At 51.1% G+C, this 23127-nt stretch overlaps 1 protein-coding gene and 1 long non-coding RNA gene across 18 annotated transcripts in view; one reads left to right on the forward strand and one right to left on the reverse strand.

Annotated features, from left to right (window-relative positions):
• The window catches only part of IKBKB (inhibitor of nuclear factor kappa B kinase subunit beta), a 61474-nt gene that overhangs the window by 20048 nt on the left and 18299 nt on the right, over nt 1-23127 (forward strand). For 13 of the 16 annotated variants that reach the window (XR_016391182.1, XM_089903798.1, XM_089903797.1 and 10 more), the window contains 15 exons: nt 6639-6727; nt 7755-7844; nt 9929-10053; nt 13286-13393; nt 14546-14675; nt 14974-15168; nt 15796-15910; nt 16534-16657; nt 17171-17322; nt 17478-17539; nt 18540-18649; nt 19846-19895; nt 19981-20080; nt 20273-20420; nt 22233-22426. Coding sequence is in view for 14 of the 16 variants with exons in the window: in XM_089903798.1 (XP_089759924.1) it covers nt 6639-6727; nt 7755-7844; nt 9929-10053; nt 13286-13393; nt 14546-14675; nt 14974-15168; nt 15796-15910; nt 16534-16657; nt 17171-17322; nt 17478-17539; nt 18540-18649; nt 19846-19895; nt 19981-20080; nt 20273-20420; nt 22233-22426 (1792 nt within the window). In the remaining 2 variants the exon portion in view is untranslated. Of the gene's footprint in view, nt 1-6638; nt 6728-7754; nt 7845-9928; nt 10054-13285; nt 13394-14545; nt 14676-14973; nt 15169-15795; nt 15911-16533; nt 16658-17170; nt 17323-17477; nt 17540-18539; nt 18650-19845; nt 19896-19980; nt 20081-20272; nt 20421-22232; nt 22726-23127 lie in introns of those variants that run through there. The other 3 variants (XR_016391183.1, XM_022571322.3, XM_089903790.1) reach the window with 2 other exon arrangements.
• LOC149744457 (uncharacterized) lies at nt 95-22430 on the reverse strand. 2 transcript variants are annotated; one of them, XR_016391184.1, is made up of 3 exons: nt 22342-22430; nt 8718-22057; nt 95-8351 (listed from the first exon to the last, which is right to left on the reverse strand). It is a non-coding gene; the product is annotated as an uncharacterized LOC149744457 (long non-coding RNA). The 2 variants fall into 2 exon arrangements; XR_016391185.1 differs by having other exon boundaries at nt 96-8926; nt 10129-22057.

Below are 23127 nucleotides of genomic sequence, written 5' to 3' on the forward strand. Positions count from 1 at the left end.
CACTCAGGACTTGGTTTCCCTGCTATTGTTATGTGACCTCTGCCTGTCCTTGACAGTAAGGACTGACTTCTGGGTTTGGGGCCCATCGACCAGACTGTGCAGTAAGTGAAGAAAACGGTTCGATCCAGTGGCACATTTTTGATGACACCTGGCACACTTATGTGTGAAGATACTTCCTGAGGATGGTTGAATGAATGAGAGAAGATTTTGCACTTTTCTCTCAGCACTTGGTGTGGCTGCCTTGCCGATGAGGCATAGGGGCTCTTTTAGCCAAGAAACCATTAGCTGGACTAAATCTCCACATGTCTGCACTTGGCCTTCCAGCCTGTTTTGCTTGGAAAGCCCAGTGACACCAAAGCGACTGGCACATAGTAGGCATGCGGCCAGTTTTTACTGTGTGAACGAATGTCCTCTTGCCCTTCTCCCGCACTGCTGACTCAGACTGGTGACTCAATTACCAACTGGTAATTGTCTTTTCTTTCCCTTCTAATCTCTGCGTCAGCTCTCTGGTCCATTTATCTTTCCATTTTTCCATCGTTGCTCAGGACTGTATCCTGAGCAACAATATTCTCAAGAGAGCTTAGTAATCTCTTTCAGTTCAGGGTATGGTCACTAGGCTTCATGGACACGATCCTTACACAGCTGTTTCTCGACACGGGAGTCTAGCTGGTCCTGTCTGTTCCCTAATTTGTGGAGTGTGGTTTGGGATTCTGGCTCATCAGTAAGAACTCCAGGAGTGCCACCGTCTTCAGTTATAATGTCTGTGTCTCCCTCTTCAGCTGAGCGAAAGCTGGGGTCCAGACCTGGGTGCTGTTCCTGACAAGGACAGCAGGAGGGGGCAGATATGGACCCCTCCGAGCAGCATCTGTCCTAGGAAATGCCACTGCGTGGTGTAAAAAAGTTCACACGGAGTACTGCTTGGCAACACTTTTCTATCACTGGAACATGAGAAATTAACCTGCAGGCTTTTCTGCTTTGTGGTGTGCTTTTCCATTTCTATACACTTGTAGTACCTCTATTGTTAGGGTCTTCGATTTTTAAGAAACTTTCAGACACAAAGGTGTTGTTCATCATCTCAGATTCTTACGTTCCATCCAACTGAAATCAAATTTAGATTCTCTTGGCTTGAGACAATTACAATTCATGACACTCTCCTGAGGTACCGTTGTGTAAAACAAGGCACCGTCAGACTGAACTAAGCCTTTTAAGGACTGATCCTGTAAGGGGAGCTGTCTAAGAGCTCCTGCCCATCAAGGTTTTGACCATTTCACTCGGTCCAAGAAACCGTGTATAACAACACCTATAGGATTTTTAAATTCCGGGCTTTATTAAGTTGACAAAAAAGCATTTGAGAATAAATGACTCCCCCGAAATGAGGATTCAAGTTTGTCATGTACAGTTGCTTAAGCATAACGATAGACAGCTGTTAATAGTGATCACTGGCTTGGTCACCAGCTTGCCCTCTGTCCTCCCTAAAGACCTGGTGACAACTCTCAGTCTTTGTAGTGTCGAGAGCAGCGCTCTCCGTGTGATCTGATTGCCCTCCCTGGGAGCTTCTTGGGACACCTCCCCTGCTTGTGCCCCGTGTCACTGGCTCTGAGAGGTTCACATCTAACTTCAGAGGCCTTGCCTTAGTCTGTGTTTCTACTTGCTCTGAATACAGTGAGTTTCAATGTTCATATATCCTGCTCTTGAACAAACTGACCCACGCCTTTATGTATTACACCCTGACACTGTGTCACATACCCAAGCAGGCCTTTGTGACTCAGTCACTGAGCAGGCATGCCCGGTCTCCCCACACGGTGCTTCCGCTGGCCACTCGTTCACACGCAGCAGTAGCAGCATCCCTGTGTGCAATGTCGTGTCTGTGCAATTATTAGTACTTGTTATTACACGTTGCTTTGGTTCTTTAATAAAGATTAGTAAAATAAAAATGAAAGTGCTGATAAGAAGCATGTCTTTTAAAAGTTACTGTAACCGAGAACAATGTTTGGGGGGATTTGGTGAGGCACACTTTGAAAGCAGCGAGTGTGTTCCTTCATTTGGACGTTTGTTGGACCTAAGCCAATCACTGTACCCAGTTATGAAAGAAAAGAAAAGAAGGAACAGGTGTGAAATGTTGAAACTCTATGGTCAAAGGCTGGGTTTAAAAGGGCAGATTTAGGGACTTCCCTGGTGGCACAGTGGTTGGGAGTCTGCCTGCCAATACGGGGGACATAGGTTTGAGCCCTGGTCCGGAGGGATCCCACATGCCACGGAGTAACTGGGCCCACGTGCCACAACTACTGAGGCCGGCATGCCTGGAGCCTGTGCTTCGTAACAAGAGAGGCCACCTCAATGAGAGGCCCGTGCACCACAACGGAGAGTGGGCCCCGCTCACTGCAACTAGAAGAGCCTGCGCGTAGCAGCGAAGACCCAATGCAGCCAAAACAAATAAATAAATTTATTTTAAAAAAAAAGAAAAAGGGGCAGATTTAAGGAGCGGTTTTGCGATTTGACTTAATGTGCGGATGGAACATCCCCGAGAAGATGGAAGCTGGGTGTTTATCTATTTATTTTTAAAATAAATTTATTTATTTTATTTATTTTTGGCTGCATTAGGCCTTTGTTGCTGCACGCGGGCTTTCTCTAGTTGCGAAGAGCAAGGGCTACTCTTCGTTGTGGTGTGCGGGCTTCTCATGTTGCAGAGCACGGGCTACAGGCACGTGGGCTTCAGTAGTTGTGGCACGCGGGCTCAGTAGTTGTGGCTCACAGGCTCTAGAACACAGGCTCAGTAGTTGTGGCGCACGGGCTTAGTTGCTTCACACATGTGGGATCTTCCCGGACCAGGGATCGAACCTGTGTCCCCTGCATTGGCAGACAGATTCTTAACCACTGAGCCACCAGGGAAGTCCCTGAAGTTGGGTGTTTAACTCTCAGTTAGACTTTCTCCAGTGTTTTCAGGAAACATTCAGCATGAAAGTCTTTAATCAGCATATCTGATCCGTTGGTTTCTGCAGAGGACTTCTCTCTTACCCCCCTCCCTGCTGTGCCCTGGCCGAGGACCCATTAGTAAACCTCTCTTAGTGTTGTGATCACTTTTGCTTTTTACCTTTTTTTTTTTCCTAATAAAAAAAAGGTTCATACCATTACATCATTGACATCCCTCTGAGTTGGGTAATATAAACCTAAATAATTTTTAATAATTGCCTGTTATATTATGGATTTCCCATAATTTGTTCAGCCGTTCCCTGATGACTTTCCATTAGTTTCTAATTATTTCACTCCACACTGTGCAGTCCACATCCGTATTTGTATGTGACAGTGCTTTTGATTTTGTAAGCTGGATTACCAGAGGCGGAAATGAAGGGTCAAATGATACGTATGTCTTAAAATTTAATAGCTTTTGCCATATTTCTTTCCCCCAATTGCACAGCAGTTATTACTCCTTCCAGCAACGTAGGGAGTGCCTTCTATCTCTCATCTAAAATTCCTGCCAGCTGAAGAGGTGAAAGGCATTTCGTTGTGGCTTTTTTTTTTAACGTATTTTTTTTTGGCTGCGTTGGGTCTTCGTTGCTGTGCACAGGCTTTCTCTAGTTGCAGCGAGCAGGGGCTTCTCTTGTTAGGAGCATGGGCTCCAGTAGTTGTTGCCCGTGTGCTCAGTAGTTGTGGTTCGCAGGCTCTAGAGCGCAGGCCCAGTAGTTGTGGCGCACGGGCTTAGTTGCTCCGCGGCATTTGGGATCTTCCCAGGCCAGGGATCAAACCCGTGTCCCCTGCATTGGCAGGCAGATTCTTAACCACTGCACCACCAAGGAAGTCCCTCAGTGTTGCTTTAATGTGCACTTTGTGGACGGCCAGTAAGCTTGAGCGACTTTGTGCATAATTGCATAATTGTTCACGGTTTGCGTTTCATTTCTACTCCTGTAAGTTACCGCTTCACTTGTTCTTTGCCCTTTTTTCTACTGGATTGCTTTCTTTGTGTGTATGTGTTAAAATGGTCTTTCCTTTTTTACATTATTAATTACTAAATTACGGTGATAGTAGATAATATTTATTATTTTTAGATGAACTTAACCTCACAGAATAGAAATATAGTAATCTTCTCTTGGACCCCATCCTCAGTTTTTATTCTTAGTTCTACTGGTCTGAATCCAAAAACTTTGGAGCCACCTATCTAACCCACCTCTTTGTTTTTTTATGTTCCTTTAAAGTAAAAAGCTATGTATTTTTTTATTAGAAAAGTAACATAACATTATGATTTTGAAAAATAGAGGTTCAAGAAAGGAAAAACAGAAGTTTTCTTGCTACCCTAACATCTGGGTTGCTTTTGCATTGATTTGTAGTAGCTTTTGTCTGATAGGTAATATATGCTTTTTGGCATATGTGCCGCAGATATTTTTTTCCCTTTTTTTGGTCTTTTGCTTTGTGTATAGTGTCTTTCGCCATAAAGCTTTCTTTCTTTTTTTTTAATTGAAGTGTAGTTGATTTACAGTATTTCAAGTGTACAGCAAAGTGATTCAGTTATACATACGTGTGTGTGTGTGTGTGTATACACACACACACACACACATTCTTTTCTAGATTCTTTTTCACTGTAGTTTATTACAGGATACTGAATAGAGTTCCCAGTGCTATACAGTAGGTCCGTGTTGTTTATCTGTTTTATATATAGTAGTGTGTATCTATTAATCCCAGCCTCCTATTTATCCCCCCCCGCCTTTCCCTTTGGTAACCATTTCTTTTCCATGTCTGTGAGTCAATTTCTGTTTTGTAAATAAGTTTTTACATTCTACATATAAGTGATATCATATGATATTTATCTTTCTCTTTACCTTTGTACTTATTTCACTTACTGTGATAATCTCTGTTTCCATCCATGTAGCTGCAGTTCCATCCATGTGGTTGCAAATGGTGTTATTTCATTCTTTTCTATGTCTGAGTAGTATTCATTGTATATATGTACCACATCTTCTTTATCCATTCGTCTGTCAATGGACACTTAGGTCACTTCCATGTCTTGGCTATTGTATATAGTGCTGCTGTGAACATTGGGGTGCATGTATCTTTTTGTTTGTTTTTTAATTTATTTGGTTGCACCGGGTCTTAGTTGCAGCAGGTGGACTCTAGTTGTGGCTCGCCGGCTCCTTAGTCGTGGCATGTGAACTCTTAGTTGCAGCATGCACGTGGGATCTAGTTCTCTGACCAGGGATCGAACCCGGGCCCCCTGCATTGGGAGCATGGAGTCTTAAACACTGTGCCACCATGGAAGTCCCCTGGAGTGCATGAATCTTTTTGAATTAGAGTTTTTGTCTTTTCCGGGTAAGTGCCCAGGAGTGGGACTGCTGGATCATATGGTAACTCTATTTTTAGGTTTTTAAGGAGCCTCCATACTCTTTTCCATAGTTGCCATGAATTTTTAAAACCTCTTTATGTTATTTGTATTGCTTTTCTTTATGCCATATAGTTTTCCTCACATGACACTACTTTTTTTGCTAAATTTATCCTGTGGTGTTTTAGAATTTTTGTTGCTAATGTGAATGGGATTTTATTTTCTTTTTCCTTTCAACTGGATCTATGACAGGGAGAAAAACTATTGATTTGTATATACTTGTTTTGCCTCCAGACAACTTACTAAATTTTTCCCAGTTTTTAGTCTATTGAGTCTTCCTGGCATAGAGTCAGATCATTTCCAATTAAAGGTAATTTTATCTCTTTCCAATACTTCTTCAATTTTTTCTTTTGTAGTACAGGTTGTTAGGACTTCTGTTGAAGTTATTAAACCTCTCTTAGGGGTAAAAATCACGTCCTGCTTGGAGTCGTAGCCTTGGCCATCCTGGGTCAGTCGCATAGTCATGTTTGCTCTTCACGGCAGAAGCTGTGGTATCAAGTGACTTCACAGCCAGCTTGTGCAGGCTCCTTCCTTGCCAGCTAGATTCTGAGCCCTTTAAAGTTGGGGACCATGCCCTCCCTGATTTTATGTCCCTCAGAACCCAGCAGAGAACGGGGCGCATAACAGGCACACGTTGGACTGTCAGATGTGTTGAAGGTGCCCCCATTCTCTCCTTCCAGAGCCCCCCACTTCCTCCTTGGAGCCATCTCTGCCCTGCGGACTCTACAGCAGATGACCAAGTGCTCTCTGCCCAGAGGGCCCTTCTCCCTTACCTGCCCAGCAGAATTTAGATTTTTTTTGAGCCTCTAGACCAGAGAAGTTCCCCTTCTCAATCTTTATCAGCATCACCTGGAGGGCTTGGTAAAACACAGATTGTGGGGTAACCCCCAGGTTTCTGATTCACTTCGTCTGGATTGGGACCCAAGGGTTTTGCATTTCTAACAAGTCTGCATGCTGCAGGTCCAGGCAGTGCAGTTTGAGAACCGCTGCTCAAGACTGGAGTTGGTGACCTCGTGGGTGGAAGGCTCAGAGTTCTTTGCGTGAACGAGGCAGATTCTGGTGCTGGTCCAAGTTCTGCTCACGTAGTCGGGTCCCCTTCCCTTCACCGGAGGGGTGTCTGCCGGTCCCCGTCCCTCCACTGTGATCCCCTGCACCAAGTCAGGGTGTGTGTCGGGGGCACGCGGTAATCATCTTTCACTGGGTAGGCGATTCCAAGTGAAAAGCATTGTCCAGGCTTAACGAAAACTCACTCCCCTTTCCACCCTGTCAGCCTCTGCACTTAGATACCTTCACGAAAACAGGATCATCCATCGGGATCTAAAGCCAGAAAACATTGTCCTGCAGCAAGGGGAACAGAGAGTGAGTGACCCTCCAGGGCCTGGGGAGGGCGGGTGGCAGCTGGGCGGGGGAGGAACCCGCTTTGTGTGTTTGCGTTTCTTTGCTCACATATTTGCTTTGATTCTCTGGAAATGCTTTTTGATTTGAAACGAAATTCCGCGGAAAAGTTCTCGCTTGCAGATTGAGGCAGGTTTGAATGGACCACATTGTTAGTCATCCAAGTTGCAGGAATCTGATAAGTAAAATAATGTTTGTCTTCTAGCTGACACCCCCAGCCTTTGGGACTTGCACTTCTTGGAAATGGACTTTCTGTTTTCCATCTGTTTGAGAGCCTCAGCTTTTGAAGCTGACAGGGAGTCCATCTATGAGTTGGTTCTGGACGTGGCTGAGAGGAGGCATTTGGAGCTGGCACCTGCCCATGGGGCCTGGTCCAGCCTGCAGTTTCCCCAGAGCTCTCAGGGACCTTTTCCGGGGCCCCCTGCTCGGGTGTGGGGTAACCTCCCCGCAGGGCTTGGCCCTGTGCTCTTCCTGGCCTTGTTTGTTCAGCTGGGTGACGGGCAGGGGCCCAGCTGAGTGGGATGCAGTCACTCAGCTCACAGACTGTCTGATCTCTTCCACGCAGCTTCCTCCAGCATCCTAGGTGTGACCCACGCCTGTCCTAGCTCTCACCTTTGGCCCAGTTCACGCTCATTCCTGTCAGTTCTAAGATTTGAGAACTAAAGGTATTTACTGGGAAGGAGCTGGCCTGGTCCTTTGCGTCTAGGTTTAGCAGTCCTGAGGGCTGCTGCGTGGTCTGCTAATTTTGACCTTCCTCTGGCAGTTGGTCGCAGAGCAAGGGAGAACATGTGCCTGGCGTTTTTACATTGTTTTCTTTTGCCTAAAGCTACCGTGTCTAGGGCATTCTCCTGTGTATTTGGTGGTCCTTTGGAACGTAGGGTCTTAGGATTGGAAATTCAGAAATATCCTCTGCTCTAACAGAGACATCCAGAATTCTTGAAGGACAGTATACTCTCATAACCGTCAGGTTTCTCCTCCCTTTTTTTTTCAGTTAATACACAAAATTATTGACCTAGGATATGCCAAGGAGCTGGACCAGGGAAGTCTGTGCACTTCCTTTGTGGGGACCCTGCAGTACCTGGTAAGAGACGGGGTTTCCATGTTTGTGTGTCAGTTTCTGTCCGATGGCTGTGTCTGTGGGGCTCTTCCTCCATCCTTGCCTTCTGCCATCTAAGTTTGCCGGCTCTTGGATGTTTCCTGGGTGCCTAGGAACTGTTGTATGAGGTCAGACTCATAATCCATTCAAGTCAGCACGTTTTGCTAGCAGAGGCCTTATGGAGGGATGTGGTCGTCTTCTCATATCAAAAGGGCTCTGCTCCCGGGCCCTCGCACGAGTCCCATAACCTCTCATGCTGCAGTATTTTGTCTGAGGACAAAGAGTTTAAACCAGGTTCTTGCTGGTCTGTAGGGGCCTCAGTTTCCACGCAGCATCTCAGGGGCCATGGAGGAGAGAGGGCTGAGCTTTGAGCTCCCACCCTTTCTTTTTGTTATTTGGTCTTAATACTGCGGTTCTATTTGAGTCACTCATTCATCCAAGAAATATCGGTCAAGTGTAGTTTTAGAGTTTAGGAGGAAAGCAGGCATCACCCTGATACACAAATAATGAAGAAATTACAATTGTGATAAATACTGCAAAGGGAAAGTTCAGGGTGTTATGAGAATATATTTTAGGAAGACCTAGCCTGGTCTGGGACCTGAAGGATGAGTGGGGGAAAGGGGGACTGGGGGAGGGGGAGAGAGAGGAAGTTCCAGGCAAAGGGATAGGACATGGGAGACCAGAAGGTGTGGCAGGAGCCAGAGAAGAAGGAAGAGGGTATCTCGAGTTGAGGCTGGAGAGGGAGGTAGAGGACAGATTATTCAAAGCCTTGTTGGCTGGGTTAGAGATTTTAAACTTTATCCTGAAACCTCTGGAGAGACGTGGAAGGTTTTTAAGTGTGAGAGGGATTGGGTTTACCTTTTGAAGAGACCATGCTTGGTACAGCGTGGAGGGTGAATTGCAGGTAGTGGGTGAGTGGTAAGGAGGCTGTTGTACTGAGCTGGTCCGAGCTGGTGGAGGGCCTTGAGGATGTAGAGGATGGTTCAAGAAATGCCTGGAAGAGACCCAGCAGAACTTGGTAATAGATTGTTTGCAGATGGTAACCAGTACATGTTGATTAAAGGAGTCTACAATTTAAAAAAGAAAAACAAAAACAGGTTGAAAGCCACTGGGCTCGACGAGCTTAATTATCCTACGTGGTTCTTATACAGAAAGAGAGAAAGCAATTATTGAGGTCCTTTTGAGCGTATCCATACTTCCCACTAACCCCCCAACCAGGCAGTGGACTGCCGGTTTATCACCTGCCCTGGGGAGTAGAGGATTCAGAGCGGGGACTTGGGGCTGTGACTCAGCACGTGTGTCCACAAAACGTGACCCTGTGGGTCCTGCCCGGTGTCCTCTGGACCCCTCGTCAGCTCAGCAGCAGTTAGTGAGGACCCCAGGCTCTGACAAGGATGCTCGGCCAAATTGTTCACTTGCGGACCTAAAACTTCTGTCCATAACCAGACACAGAGGCTGACCTGTGCGTCCCCACGTTTTTCCTCTTGGTTTGGACTCCGTGGTCCTTCATGAGTGTCATGCCTCCAGCCAGCCTGTGCTCAGTCCTGCCTCCACACCTTCGCTTGTCATGGTCCTTTCTGGGCTGTCTGCCCTGAGGCACTCTGATCCGGTCCCGTCCCACCTGTGCTGGGAAGCTTTCCTTGGTTGTCCCAGCCTCTCTGCTTGGGCAGCGGCCATGCATCTGGCCTTTCCTACCTGACTGCAACAATCCATCCCGCTGTCCGACCGCATGCTGTGGACCTCCCCACTTTAGGGGACCAGCTGGCATGCATGGCCGGGATCACTTTCCTTTGTTGTCCGTGCCCTGTCTTCCCCTCCCTGCACAGTGCTGGGAAAAGGATACACGCTGCACTCCGGTTCACCTAAAATACCCCCAGGCCCTTGTTTCAGCACCGGGACTGAATGAGGTCCAGAGAGATGTTAGGAACCACCTGCTGAACACGTGGTCACCTCCTCACCTGGAGCGGGGCCCAGGGAGCATGGGGCACGATAAGAGGCTGGGTGCCCCCCTCTGTGGTAAACCCTCGGATGGGGAGCAGCTCAGGTATGTCCCCACATTGTCACCACAGGCCCCTGAGCTGCTAGAGCAGCAGAAGTACACGGTGACTGTGGACTACTGGAGCTTCGGCACCTTGGCCTTCGAGTGTATCACGGGCTTCCGGCCCTTCCTGCCCAACTGGCAGCCCGTGCAGTGGTGAGTGAGGGCTTGGGGCGGGCCGGCCGCCCAAAGCGGGGAGTGTGCCCCTGTCTTTGTCAGATGTCACCTCACCTGTGCTGTCTCACTGGGCGCCCCAGGCTGGGCCTGAGACACCTGTGACCTCTCACCCAGAGGAAGTCCCGTTAAGACCTGGCACGTGGGCAGTCTGAGCTCCAAAAGCCTGGAAAGATGGAAGGTTGTTAAGTGTCAACCTGGATTCTGAACCTTAACAGCTTTAAATCCAGTACTGTGTAAATGAGTGCGCTGTGCAGGGCGGGAGGTCACTGTGTTTACGGAGTGTGTGTGTAGTGCACTTACACTGAAAACGCTGTGCATTGGTAAACAAACAGCGTGTTCACACGACAAACTGTGAGCTGTATTTACATGAAAATTTATTGTTGACAAATTTTACTGTTTCTAAAAACGTCAAAAAGTGGCTTAAAATGTGAACTGAATACATTTCCAAAAAGAGATTTTCTAATAAAAAAAGTCAAAGGATACAATTAAGTTTTTAAAAATTACTGTATATTTTGAAACTTCTTTTCTGATTATAATACTAACGTGTGGTTCATTGCATACATAAAAGTTAACCATTACTGAAATGCATCATTTAAAAACTAACATCCCCCTAAATCAGTTAGGATTCATTCAAAATGATTCCTTGAGAGACCACACACTAATTGGAATGATGCTACTGTTGTTCAACATTATTTTTTTATCTCCAGTTTTTATTTTTTGGAGCAGTGGTAAGTTCATGTGGTTCAAACTTCAGAGTATAAAAGTGAAAAGTCATGGTTCCTCCCCACAGGCATTTGGTCCTTTTGATCTTGGGTCCACCTCTGAGGATGTCTTGTACGTGTACAAGCAAATGGGCATGTACCTGTTTGTTAACTCATTTATGTATGCCGCCCCATTTTACCTCAGTGACAGTGTAATATGCACACTGCCCTGTACGTGCTCTTCCAGGATTTTTACACTGAGAATTTCCTCCAACTGCTGTGAACATATCTCTTTGTCTCCAGATTCTTCATTGTGCCTGTGTTTATTTAAAAAACAAAGTAGGTTACCCTACATACTCTCACAGAACCTGCCTTTCAAACTTGCTACAGAAAATGCTTTCTGTTTTTCCATGTTCTCTGTCACATCTGTTTGCTGTTCCACTGTAGTTGGTTTAACCTGTTCCCCATTACTGGAAGAATCAGTGGTTTATAATTTTTACTTCTTAAAATAACACCAAGCATAACATCATTGTAGGGAAATCCTTGTATGTCCGCAGTTATTTCCCTGGGATAAATTCCTAGCAATGGGATCAACAGATCAAAGATTATCTGCATTTTAAAGGTCTTCCATGTGCACTAACAAATTGCTCCACAGAAAGTTTGTATAAATAACGTTTCCACCAGGAACGTACGAAGCTGCCCCTTTGTGGGTCCACACTGGCTGTTGTCACGTTTCTCAGTATCTTTCTGGAAGTAGCGAAAACATTGACTTTTTCAAAGGACAGGTACTTACATCATGAGATTGTTTATTTATAAGACTAAGATGTAGCCTTTGAAATCAGTTCCAGAAGAGTAGTTTTGTGTGACGCGGTCCAGTTCAGTCACCGTTCACATGCCAGACACTGGAAGAGATGAACCAGGCATGGTCCCAGCTCCTGAGGAGCCTGGTGACGTGGCAGAGAGTGCCCTCCTGTGGGGACTGACTTTAGAAGAGGCAGCGCTCCTGAGCTGGGTTCTGGAGTGTTGAATTAGCTCATTACATTAGAGTCACACCTTATCATGTAACCATCATGACAAAAACTTTAAATGTCTGTACATCTATAGTGTTTTTAACTAACCAAGGAATTACTGCATTTTTTTCAGTTCAAATGTCGAGCATTTCCATTATTTATAACAAGATGAGTTAAAGTCCATTAGAACTAGAAGAAGAAATGCTATTTGAAGCTATCTCTAATGGCCTGGCATCTTCATAGTAAGTTTTTTGTCTGCAGAGCCAGCCTCCTGTATGGAGCCGGGAGGCTGGGTGACCACTTGCAGGTGGACATCTCTGAAACCTAGTAGCTGTGAGACGTGTCTGTCTTGTCTGCCTTGTAATGCCTCAGGCAGCTTTAGCAATTTCACTCTCATCTCAGATGGCAGGTAGATATTAATTTCAGGACAAATGCAATTTGAGCTTTATTATCCTGTCACTGAGCTACTGTGAAGTACATTTTAGGACCGGCCTAAGCAGTGAGCATTTCACTTACTGTGTCCTTTTCTTTATCTGTATGGTTTCCCGTTGACAGACCGAGTTTCTGTCAGAGGACCATCCCATTGTGTGTAATGACAGCCTGACGTAGAGCAGGCAGGTTCCAGCTGGACCCCATCTCTTCCAGGCTACGTGTGTTCCACATGGTCCGGTTCACCCCTCGCCAGTGAGGCTTCAGGGCTAAAGCATTTTGCATTTGAATTTCTTACGTGTTTTTGAAAAGGAAGGATGTAGACATTTAGACAGAGTAGAAGGAGCACCAGACTTTGGATCTGAGGCCCCGGTGGTGTGACCTTGGGCAGGTCACCTGATCTTCACTTCCTTACCGCTGAATGGGTGGCTGAAAACCGTCTACCACATGAGGTCATCGGGCAGAGAAGGGCATGTTCACAGTCAGTGCTTGGTTATCTGTGAAGCATTATTCAGACTTACGTCATCACCCTTGTCACCGAGAAGATTTGAAACCAGTTTAAAAATTTGCTTCCTTCAAATACTATTTCAGATACATCAGAAGGGTCTCTAAGTTGGGAAGTATAACTGTTCATTCACCATCAGAAGTAACGCTTAGCCACATGCATTAAGAGGGAAGTGTGTGGTGCGTGCAGGTTTCACGTGAACAGGATCCTCATGCAGTGATCTTGGTGTGCACGTCCTAATTTCATCCTCTACCAAAACGTGAGAGTTTTGTGTTTGATGAAAAGTAGAAGAAAGATAAGGATGAGCCAGGGTGAGGCCAGGAATCAGCAGTACAAGCCTGAAGGTCAGTGACACACACTGGGCAGTACTGACGGCCTTAAACTCTCAGAGAAGCATCCTAGCAGGACGCAGACGCACTGGCCGGCATCCCAAGGGGTTGACTAGTGACCTGGGGGCATCCCGTCCAGTTGTCAAGTGGAAGGCTACCGGTGTAGAGGGGCTGTTGGCTGCTGGGTGATGCAAGGTCATCACAAGCAGCGTTACAGACCAGGCCCTGCGTCCGCAGGCACTCCAAAGTCCGGCAGAAGAGTGAGATGGACATTGTGGTTAGTGAGGACCTGAACGGAGCCGTGAAGTTCTCCAGCTCGTTACCCCACCCGAGCAACCTCAACAGGTACGGCCCCAGGCCTTCCCCTCCGCGTCGTGTCCTTCCTGTTTTAGAAATGGATGTCAGAGCCGACGTCCTGGTAGCTCTGACATCGGGACATCCTGCTGTGGCCGGCACCTGGCATAGTCTATCTCAGTGTTAAACTTAGAACGCCTTCCCCCCGACCCCATCTAGAAGTCTTCTCCTTCCCGAATTCACACAGCAACCTGTACCTTTCATCACTCCAAGAAGCTTCTACCTCGCGTGACATTGGGTTTTGCAGAGGGTTTACCTTCTGGTCAGCCGTAAGCCTTTGACCGCCAGGGGATTACGCGTTATTTCTCTTTGCCTGCAGCCTAATCGTGTGTTACTGTCAACAAACAAACCTTTGCGGTTTGAACGGCACTGCCGTCTGGTCTTAGAGCCAGAATATGAGCAGTCAGGTAATCCTATCAGAATTGGGGGCTAGTACAGAGGAAAGCTGCCAGGCGGCCACACACAGCTGAGGAGCACGGAGCACAGTGAGCATGAGTGTTTGGAGGATGGGGAGAGAGGCACCGAGTCGACTAGCTGTGCAGGATGACTGGGTGGGCTGGAACTTTCTGGAAGAATCTGGAAAGACGTGCAGGACAGGCATGGGGAAAGATGGGGGGTGGGGGTGGGCCCAGGAGAGGCAGCTCGTAGCGGTGCTGGCCTCTGCAGGGCTTTCTTGGCGTGGCGAGGGCCTCTGAGGGTGCCGGCAGGGCCCCGCCGGGCCAGGAGAAGTGAGAACTTTGTCATGTGGACCCCCTGAAGGGTCCCCGGGGTGACCGACAAAGCGAATCGGCAGCGAGGGGTCTGGATTGTGTGGGCGGTTCTCCTGAGGTGGGGCGGGCCTAGGAAGCACATAGGAAGCTTCCTGAGGTTCTCGCACAGCCATCTGCCAAGACGCCCTGATGTGAGGGTGTTGGCGCGGATCCGGGAGGGGTGAGCGCCTGAGTGAGTCGTTTTGTTGGAAAGGCTCGTCTTTCCTCAGGTTAGTTCATCCTCAGGGATCACTTTGGCCCCGTCCGCGTGATGGTCACGTGCGTGTGAGGTGTGAGCGCCTTTCAGTTCCCACGCGGGGCCCTGAGGCTGGCTCTGGACCCATACGCGCGCGCACACACGCGCACACACACGCACGCGGCCCCCTCTCCTCAGCGTCCTGGCCCAGCGGCTGGAGAAGTGGCTGCAGGTGATGCTGATGTGGCAGCCCCGACAGAGGGGCACCGACCCCGTCTACGGGCCCAATGGCTGCTTCAAGGCCCTGGACGACATCTTAAACTTGAAGGTGAGCCTACGCCAAGTTAGCCCAAGGCTGCGAGCCATCGGCTGCCCGACCAGTGGGCAAACGCAGGCTCCCACGAGGGCATCTCCACATGAGAGGATGATGGGACCCCCTGCTGACCGTTGTGGGTCGCGAGGTCGTAGCTGTGGACAGACAGGAGTGGGAAGACTCCTGTGTGTGGCCCAGCGCTGGCCTTCCTCCCCAGGCCGGGCCTCTGGGAGGCTGGGAGGTGTGGGGAGTAGCAGAGGATCCGGGCCAGCAAGCGGGAGTGTCAGGTGGTTTGTCCTGGGTTGCGTTGCAGCTGGTTCACGTCTTGAACATGGTCACGGGCACCATTCACACCTACCCCGTGGCAGAGGACGAGAGTCTGCCTAGCTTGCAGGCCCGGATCCAGCAGGACACAGGCATCCCTGAGGAGGACCAGGAGCTGCTGCAGGAAGCGGGTCTGGCCTTGACCCCCGACAAGCCCGCCGCTCAGTGCGCCTCCGACGGCAAGGTGAGACCGGCCTCCTGCAGGCGCCCCAGCCCCACCCGACCCCGGAGAGCTGATCGCCCATCCCGTCCCACTCCGTCGTGCCAGGCAGTCTGTTACCACGCAGGGCAGGCGCCTGCCTGTTTTGAGGTTGGAATGCGAGATCCCGTGAACCTGATAGGAGACCTGAGTCACCCCACGCTTCGCCTGTTCCTTCCAGACCACTGGGAGTGCCTTTCTTTTGCCTTTGCTGCCAAAGTGATGCTTCATTTTTCCAAGTCAACCAAAACCATTTTTGACACACCTCGTGTGCAGAACCGTGCTGACAGCTGCACAGAAAGAGCTGGAAAGTTAACGCAGGAGAGACAGTCACTAGACAGTAAAGCAAACCATCTAAGTTGCACGATAAAGACAAGCAGAGAATAAAACAGAACAGAATAAGTTGTAGATGAGGTTTGCATTTGGGAATAAGTGTAAAAGAAACAGCCAAGGGAAGTAGAGGCCGCGGCCCCTAGGAAAGGCTCAGTGGGCGCCCGGCACCTGCTCTCTGAGGACGGTGCTGTTGGGACCCTCTGAAGACTCCCCCCTTGTTGCTTGAGAAAAGGAGGGGCTGGGTCCACGAGGCCTCATTTTGCTCTTGTCCCTTTGCAGCTGAACGAGGGCCGCACCCTGGACATGGATCTCGTTTTCCTCTTTGACAACAATAGGGTCGCCTATGAGACCCAGATCTCCCCACGGCCCCAGCCTGAAAGCGTCAGCTGTATCCGTAAGAACAGCGTGATCTCTTTAAAAGATAATTACTTACAGTGCTTGGGACGAGGCTGGAGGGAGAGCCCTGGACTGAGGGAGGGGTCGCCCCTGAGAAGATGAGTCCCTCCGGCCCTCAGTCAGGCAGGCTTCCTCACTTGCACCCGTGAGGAGTAGCCCAGGTGAAGAGAGGAAAGGACATCCATCTTCAATTAATGTCAATCTCATTTAAACAGAGGACAGACAGGCCACTGAAATTCAGCCACGTGACCATTGTCTTGATGTTTGAAGTCGTCTTCATATTTTAATAATCGATACGTGCACACGATACCATAAAATCAAAAAGACTGTACGGTAGGCAGTAAGCGCCTCCGTCTCCCCAGCTCCCCAGGGAAACCACTGCTGCCTGACTCCTTGGGTCTGCCTTCCGGGGTGTTCTGTACATCTGTAACCTTTGACGTGCCTGTGCTCTACCAGGGCACAAAAATGTCTGCGACGGCAACCAGGCCCGGCACCCAGCATGGTTGTGTAGCAGCAGAGCATTACATAACGGCGCAGTGTAGATGTGCCTGTGAGCTCCGTGGGCAGGAGGCGGTCCGTCGCAGGCGCCGCTCCCTGACGGTCGTGTGTGTCTCTGGCCAGTGCAAGAGCCCAAGAGGAGCCTCCCGTTCTTCCAGCTGAGGAAGGTGTGGGGTCAGGTCTGGCACAGCATCCAGGCCCTGAAGGAGGACTGCGGCCGCCTGCAGCAGGGCCAGCGCGCCGCCATGTACGTGCCCGGTGGTTCGCCTTCACTTGCTCAGAGCTGCCCGGTGGCCCGGCCGCAGGACGGTGGCAGAGGCGAGGGCCCAGGGGTGGCCGTTGGGAGAGCGAGCAGGGGAACGCTGGTCTGGAAGGGTGGGACGGAGGGAGGCTCCGTCAGACCCGACCAGGCCAGTGTGGTCAGCGGGCGGTGCTGGGGCCGTGGAAGGGCTTGCTGCGGCGTGGGTCGGCCACCCTCCCCTGACCGTCCTGCCAGGCCAGGCTGACTCTTTCCCCGGGTTGTGGCTGATTTGGGTCACTTCGTGTGGTACTTGGCCTAACTCCAGTTTGGGAGCAGAACCTCACCCATTGCCGAGGGCCAGGAGATTGTCGTTACGGTTATAGGTGGCTGCTCTTGTTGCGGTTATACCAGTTACAGCAGGGGCCTGCCGTCGTGTTTGAGCTGGGTTTGCTCTTGTCCGGGAACTGGCACTTGGAGGCCAGAGACACCCCACGGTTCTGTTTCTCGGGGTCCCTGCAGGATGAATCTGCTCCGGAACAACAGCTGCCTGTCCAAGATGAAGAATTCCATGGCCTCTATGTCTCAGCAGCTCAAAGCCAAGCTGGATTTCTTTAAAACCAGCATCCAGATTGACCTGGAGAAGTACAGTGAGCAGAAAGAGTTTGGGATCAGTGAGTGTACTGTTTGTGATGGGTCTCGAGAGACCGTTCCTTTCTTCTTTCCGAGGTGTCTTTTGTCCCCTTGCCATTGAATCGCTTGTTTTCTGTTTGGGTTTGGGGATGTTTTCGTTTTGCTTTAAATTTATTTTCCTTCCATTTTTTTTCAGCGTCAGACAAGCTGCTGCTGGCCTGGAGGGAGATGGAGCAGGCCGTGGAGCTCTGTGGACGGGTAGGAGGCACCCTGGGGTCCCCAGGCCGGCCAAGGGCGCGAGCCTCTTCACTGCTGTCCTCCCCTTTCTCACTGCGTGCTCGGTCGAGCTTGTATGTCGAAAATGAGATTTTCCTCTCCCAGCTCTCTGCGCTCAGCTAGGACTTGCTGGAAAGAGGGGGAGAGGCAGGGGTTGGGGGACAGTGCAGGGGGCCCTGCCGTGGCAGGTCCGGGAGCTGCACAAATTGGAGTCAGGATTACGACGTGAATTGTCCTCTTTCCACGAGAAGGGGCCTTGGATGAAGGAGCAGCACGCTGTCTCGTCGGAGGTTGTCCTAACCTCCTTGGGACAAGAAATCCCCAGGAAAGAACGGGTCTAAGGGGCAAGTCTTAGGACAGTGTAAATCAGATGCCACTGAAAAGTGTTGATTATGAGGCCAGCGTGTGACGTGGCAGACCTCATACAAATGGAAGACTGTGGTCTCCAAGGCTTTTTCCTGGACTTTGTCACCATTTTCCCTGTGAACTTGGGCAGGGAGTTTCACCTCCGTGTCTTAACATCTGTTTCTATAAATCAGTACCGATATGCCTCCTTAAAGGTGGGTGTCCATCGGCAGTACCTTGTTCAACCACAGGGCCACGAGCGCACCCCCAGTCTTGGCACTCGTGGGTGTAATCCCTGAGATAATCGATGAATTTGGAGAAGAGAATGTGCCCTGGCCACTTCTCCACGCCAGGACCGGGCCAGGCCCCGACCTGCTCTGTCTCCTCTCACCCTAACGCAATCCTTTGAGAGCCTAGTTTACGGTGGAGGAAACTGCAGCGCAAGGTCAGGTAACCTGCCCGAGGGCCACACAGCTGACAGGTGGCCGACACCAGATCCGACTGCAGGGCTCCAAGTCCGGGTCCCTTCCGGCTGGTCAGCTGAGGGTCTGCGGTGAGGCCGGAGGGCTCCCCTGAGAACCCCGTGTCTCAGGAGTTTCTCGCTGCGTCCTTGGCCTCAGCACTGCTCTTCCTTCAGGAGAACGAGGTGAAGCAGCTGGTGGAGCGGATGATGGCGCTACAGACGGACATCGTGGACCTGCAGCGCAGCCCCCTGGGCTGGAAGCAGGGCGGGACGCTGGACGACCTGTGAGTGTGTGTGCGCGCGCGCGCGTGCGTGTGTATATGTATGTGTGTGTGTGTTGTGTGAGAGTGAGCCTGTATGGGAATGTGTCTGCGTGTGAGTGTGTCTCTCTTTGTGTGTGTGGGTATGAGTGTGTGTGTCGGGATGGTTCGAGTGCGGTCCCGGTGGAGCCCCGTGGGCCCGTTCCCCCTGGAGCTCGGCCCCTGGGGGGTCATCTCGGCACATGCAGAGATGAGCACGGGCACACCTCCGTCACTCTGAGCCTCACAGGATAGAGAAGCGATGTCTGACCTCACAGTTATGGGGACCAGTTCAGATAACCGTGGTGTCTTGTGAACTACGGAGGCTGCCGTCCCAGGAGCCTTTGCTTGACCAAAGTATCATATTAGATGCCAGGGCCGCCCAGCCCACCCTCACTCGCTGTGGCCCGAGGAGCAGAAAGTAGAACAGGGGAGGAGCCTGGCAAGTCTTAGAAGGTGGGATCTGGAAACTTCATTTGAGTCTTGATCAGGAACTTGGCCTTGGCTCCGGGAGAGGGGGAGGGCGGTGCAGGGGGGTACCTAGGCAGAGCAGCCCCACCTGCAGCCCTGGGAGCAGACAGGAGGGGCAGGTGAGCCTCGGGGCCCCTCAGGAGCTACCTCCTTGGGGCTCAGCCGTGTCCTCTGACACTTCTACCAGGATTCTTAGGACCAGGCGCCGAACATCAGAAATTTAGTTATTTGTAGTCCATATTTTCTCAAGTCATTTAACCCTTTATTCTCCTCTGGTTTTCAAACAAAAGTCACCCCTGAGAATGTCACCCCGTCTCACTGTGTTAGGGGCATGGGGAGGGCGTCTGTGCCTGCTCCTGGGCTTGAGTTTTCGGGGGCCGCGTTCTCCGGGCTCAGGTCCAGCAACAGACTGCACCCAGAGTCCTGATGGCAGGAGCCGGGCGGGCAGGGAATTCAGAGGAGACTCCTGTCCTGAAGATTCTCACTAGACCTTGGAGGTGTTTGAGTTTTGATAATGAGGCGAGCCTTCCCTTGTCATGGGTTTCACCTGTAACATCACCAGGAACGATCATTTGCTCCAGTCGGGATGTGCTGCCCGCCTGGCTTCTAGAAATCAGTAGTCCTGCCGGCAGGAGTTGGCCCCGGCGCTTCAGGTGAGCTTGTTGACCTCTGCTCGATGCTGACCAAAGCTGCTGTCTCGTGTGTTTCAGAGAAGAGCAGGCGCGGGAGCTTTACCGGAGGCTGAGGGAGAAGCCCCGAGGTGAGTGGGCCACCTCCCGGGTCCCTCGCTACCTGGGCACCAGGCCAGCCCCCCGCGGACCGTGCGACCCCGTCCCTCTTTGCAGACCAGCGAACTGATGGCGACAGTCAGGAAATGGTGCGGCTGCTCCTGCAGGCAATCCAAGGTTTTGAGAAGAAAGTGCGAGTGATCTATACGCAGCTCAGGTATCAGGCTGCCTTCCCTCCGGCGGGGTGGAGTGAGGAGGGGCGGCGGGCTGTGTGCGATGCCTCGCCCACTCACCTGAGCCCCGCGGGACCTCCACCTGCAGCGGCCGAGCGGAGCCTTAACTGCCGGGGCTGCGTCCTGCTTCCTCCGACCCACATGCCACTGGAGCTTGTCATGTTTGTTCTTCACAGTAAGACTGTGGTCTGCAAGCAGAAGGCTCTGGAGCTGCTGCCCAAGGTGGAGGAGGTGGTGAGCTTAATGAGCGAGGACGAGAAGACTGTGGTTCGGCTGCAGGAGAAGCGGCAGAAGGAGCTCTGGAACCTCCTGAAGATTGCTTGTGTGAGTGACCCTCGGCGGGGCCCTGTGCTGCCGTCCCCAGCCCACGCACCACAGGGCCACCCCCAGCGCTCCGCTGCTGCCGCTCCCTTTCCACTTCTCTGCTCCGTGACTTGGTGTGAGTGCGGAGGGCCGGGGTGGGCGCCTGTGTCCTTGTGTTATTGTGCGGGTGGCGGCTGTGATAAATTATCACAGTTATTCTCACGGTCCTGGAGGCCAGAAGGCCGCCATCCAGGTGTCGCGGGGCCAGGCTCCCTCTGGAGGCTGGAGGGGAGAATCACTCCTCCTTCCTCACCTCTTCTTCGATTTCCGTGGCTCCTGGTGCTCCTTGGCTTGTGGCAGCATCCCTCCAGTCTCTGCCTCTGTCTCCACGTGACCCTCTTCTCTGTGTCTCTTTTCTGAGTATCTCTTGTAAAAACACTTGTCGCTGGATTCAGGTCCCACCCAGATAGTCCAGGGTGATCTCATCACAGGCTCCTTAGCTGCACCTGCAAAGATCCTTTTTCCAGACGAGGTCACACGCCCAGGTTCTTGGAGATCTGCATGCAGCCCCAGCAGCACGTGCCCGTGTGGCCTGGTGGGTCCTGAGCTGTGCCTGTGCCGTGCAGCACTCAGCCCACACTTTCTGTGCCCGCCGTCTCAGCGTAGCTGTGATCCCACTGAGTGTTGCTCAGAGAGAACCCTCAGCACAAAAGAGAGCCCAGGACAGAGAAGGGAGAAGAGCCGGGTAAAAGCTGTGTCTTGGAAGCGAGCTGGTGGGACAGACCGTGCTGCCGTGTGGGCTGCAGGGAAGTTGAGGAGGTGACAGCAGAGCGACTTGGTCACGGATCAGGGGAGCACGGCTGCATAAGGTGGAGTGGCCACTGCAGCCTGGGGCGTCAGAACACCTTAGTCTCCTTCTGTCCCGCGGATGGTGCGAGTCACAGAAAGTCACTTAGGACCTTTGTGTGTCTGTCTTCTACTTGGAAAGAGTAAACACACCTTCCTTCTAATTTCCTTGTAGGAGTTCGTTAAGCGACCCAACTAATGAAATAGAGCCCTCAGATCTCTCTGTAGTTAGAATCTGGTTTTTTTAATAGATTTATTTATTTTTGGCTGCGTTGGATCTTCGTTGCTGCACGCAGGCTTTCTCTAGTTGCAGCAAGCAGGGGCTACTCTTTGTTGCGGTGCACAGGCTCTAGGCGCACAGGCTTCAGTAGTTGTGGCACGTGGGCTCAGTAGTTGTGGCTTGCGGGCTCTAGAGTGCAGGCTCAGTAGTTGTGGCGCACAGGCTTAGTTGCCCTGTGGCATGTGGGATCTTCCCGGACCAGGGATCAAACCCGTGTCCCCTGCATTGGCAGACGGATTCTTAACCACTGCGCCACCAGGGAAGCCCCTAGAAACTTTTACCAAAAAGCACACCTATAGATACAGAAACAGTTTCTAAACTGAAATGCAAACCATCAAATAACGATGTTGACCTATTTCTCCAGGAAGAGCCTGTGTCTCGTGACCAGTTGTCTCATGAGAAAATACCCTGGTGTGGTGCCTGGGACTTCCCTGGCAGTCCAGTGGTTAAAGACTTCACCTTCCAATGCAGGGGGTGCAGGTTCGATCCCTGGTCAGGGAGCTAAAATCCCACGTGCCTCTCAGCCAAAAAACTAAAACATAAAAAACAGAAACAAGATTGTAACAAATTCAATATAGACTTTAGAAAGGGTCCACATAGAAAAAAAAAAAAACTTGAAAAAAAGAAAATACCCTGGTGTGAATGCAAAATTTGAAACATCTGTTTGCTCCAAAACTGCTGACTCTCTTCCTGGTTTTGTCATCTAGAGCAAGGTCCGCGGTCCCGTCAGCGGAAGCCCAGACAGCATGAACACGTCCCGCCTGAGTCACCCCAGCCAGCTGCTGTCGCAGCCTTGCCCAGCCCCTGACAGCTTACCCGAGGCCGTCAAGAAGAGGTGCGTCCCCGTTCGCCATGCCCAGTGCAGGAGTCAGGGACGTGTCGGTCACCCGTCGGCGGTTCTGTGCGTGTTCCTCCATGTTTGTTCCCTTTGCCGGGCGCTGTGGGGACAGATGGGGTGTTTTGCTCTCAGAGCTCCTCCTGGCTTGCTGACTAAGGTTTCCTCGTCTGAGGTCGCGTTGCTCGTTGCTGGATGGGAACCTGGAAGTGCCGGCCAGTCCCTGCTGTCCTCTAGTCCACCCGTCGCGGTCTGCTCGTAGAACCAGGTCCCTGTGGGCGTGCCCTGGCCTCCACGCCTGAGTCGCGTGTCATTGGTCCTTCCCGTGGCCTCTCCCTGCCCCACTCATCACCTGCACCCCTGCCGCAGAGCTGGGAGCAGAGCCCCAGAGCCCTTCCAGCGAACTTTTCCCTCCCTGCTTCCCACCCTAGTGCTGCCTCCAGGCCCCTCTGGTCAAATCAGCCTTCACAGGAGACCATTTTGATCGTTATTCCTCAAGTTATTTAGGGACCAGCCATGGCTTCCTGCTGCCTCGGGGTCCAAGCCTGAGCCTTCTCAGGCCTTCAAGCCACCTCCGCATTCTGACCCACTGCTCCGGGGCAGATTCCTGGCTCTGCCGTCAGGGGTCTTAAAGTCTGGTCCAGACCAGCAGCATTGGCGGGTTCTGGGTACTTGCCAGAAATGCAGATTTGGGATCAGGAACTCGGGGTGGGGTGGAGCAGTCCTGTTTAACCAGCCCTGGCTGACCCTCCTGCAACCTGAAGTTC

The sequence above is a fragment of the Delphinapterus leucas genome, chromosome 21 (genome assembly GCF_059928025.1).
Source record: "Delphinapterus leucas isolate spDelLeu-1000000601 "Yukka" chromosome 21, BTC_Dleu_Yukka2, whole genome shotgun sequence".
Taxonomy (NCBI): domain Eukaryota; kingdom Metazoa; phylum Chordata; class Mammalia; order Artiodactyla; family Monodontidae; genus Delphinapterus; species Delphinapterus leucas.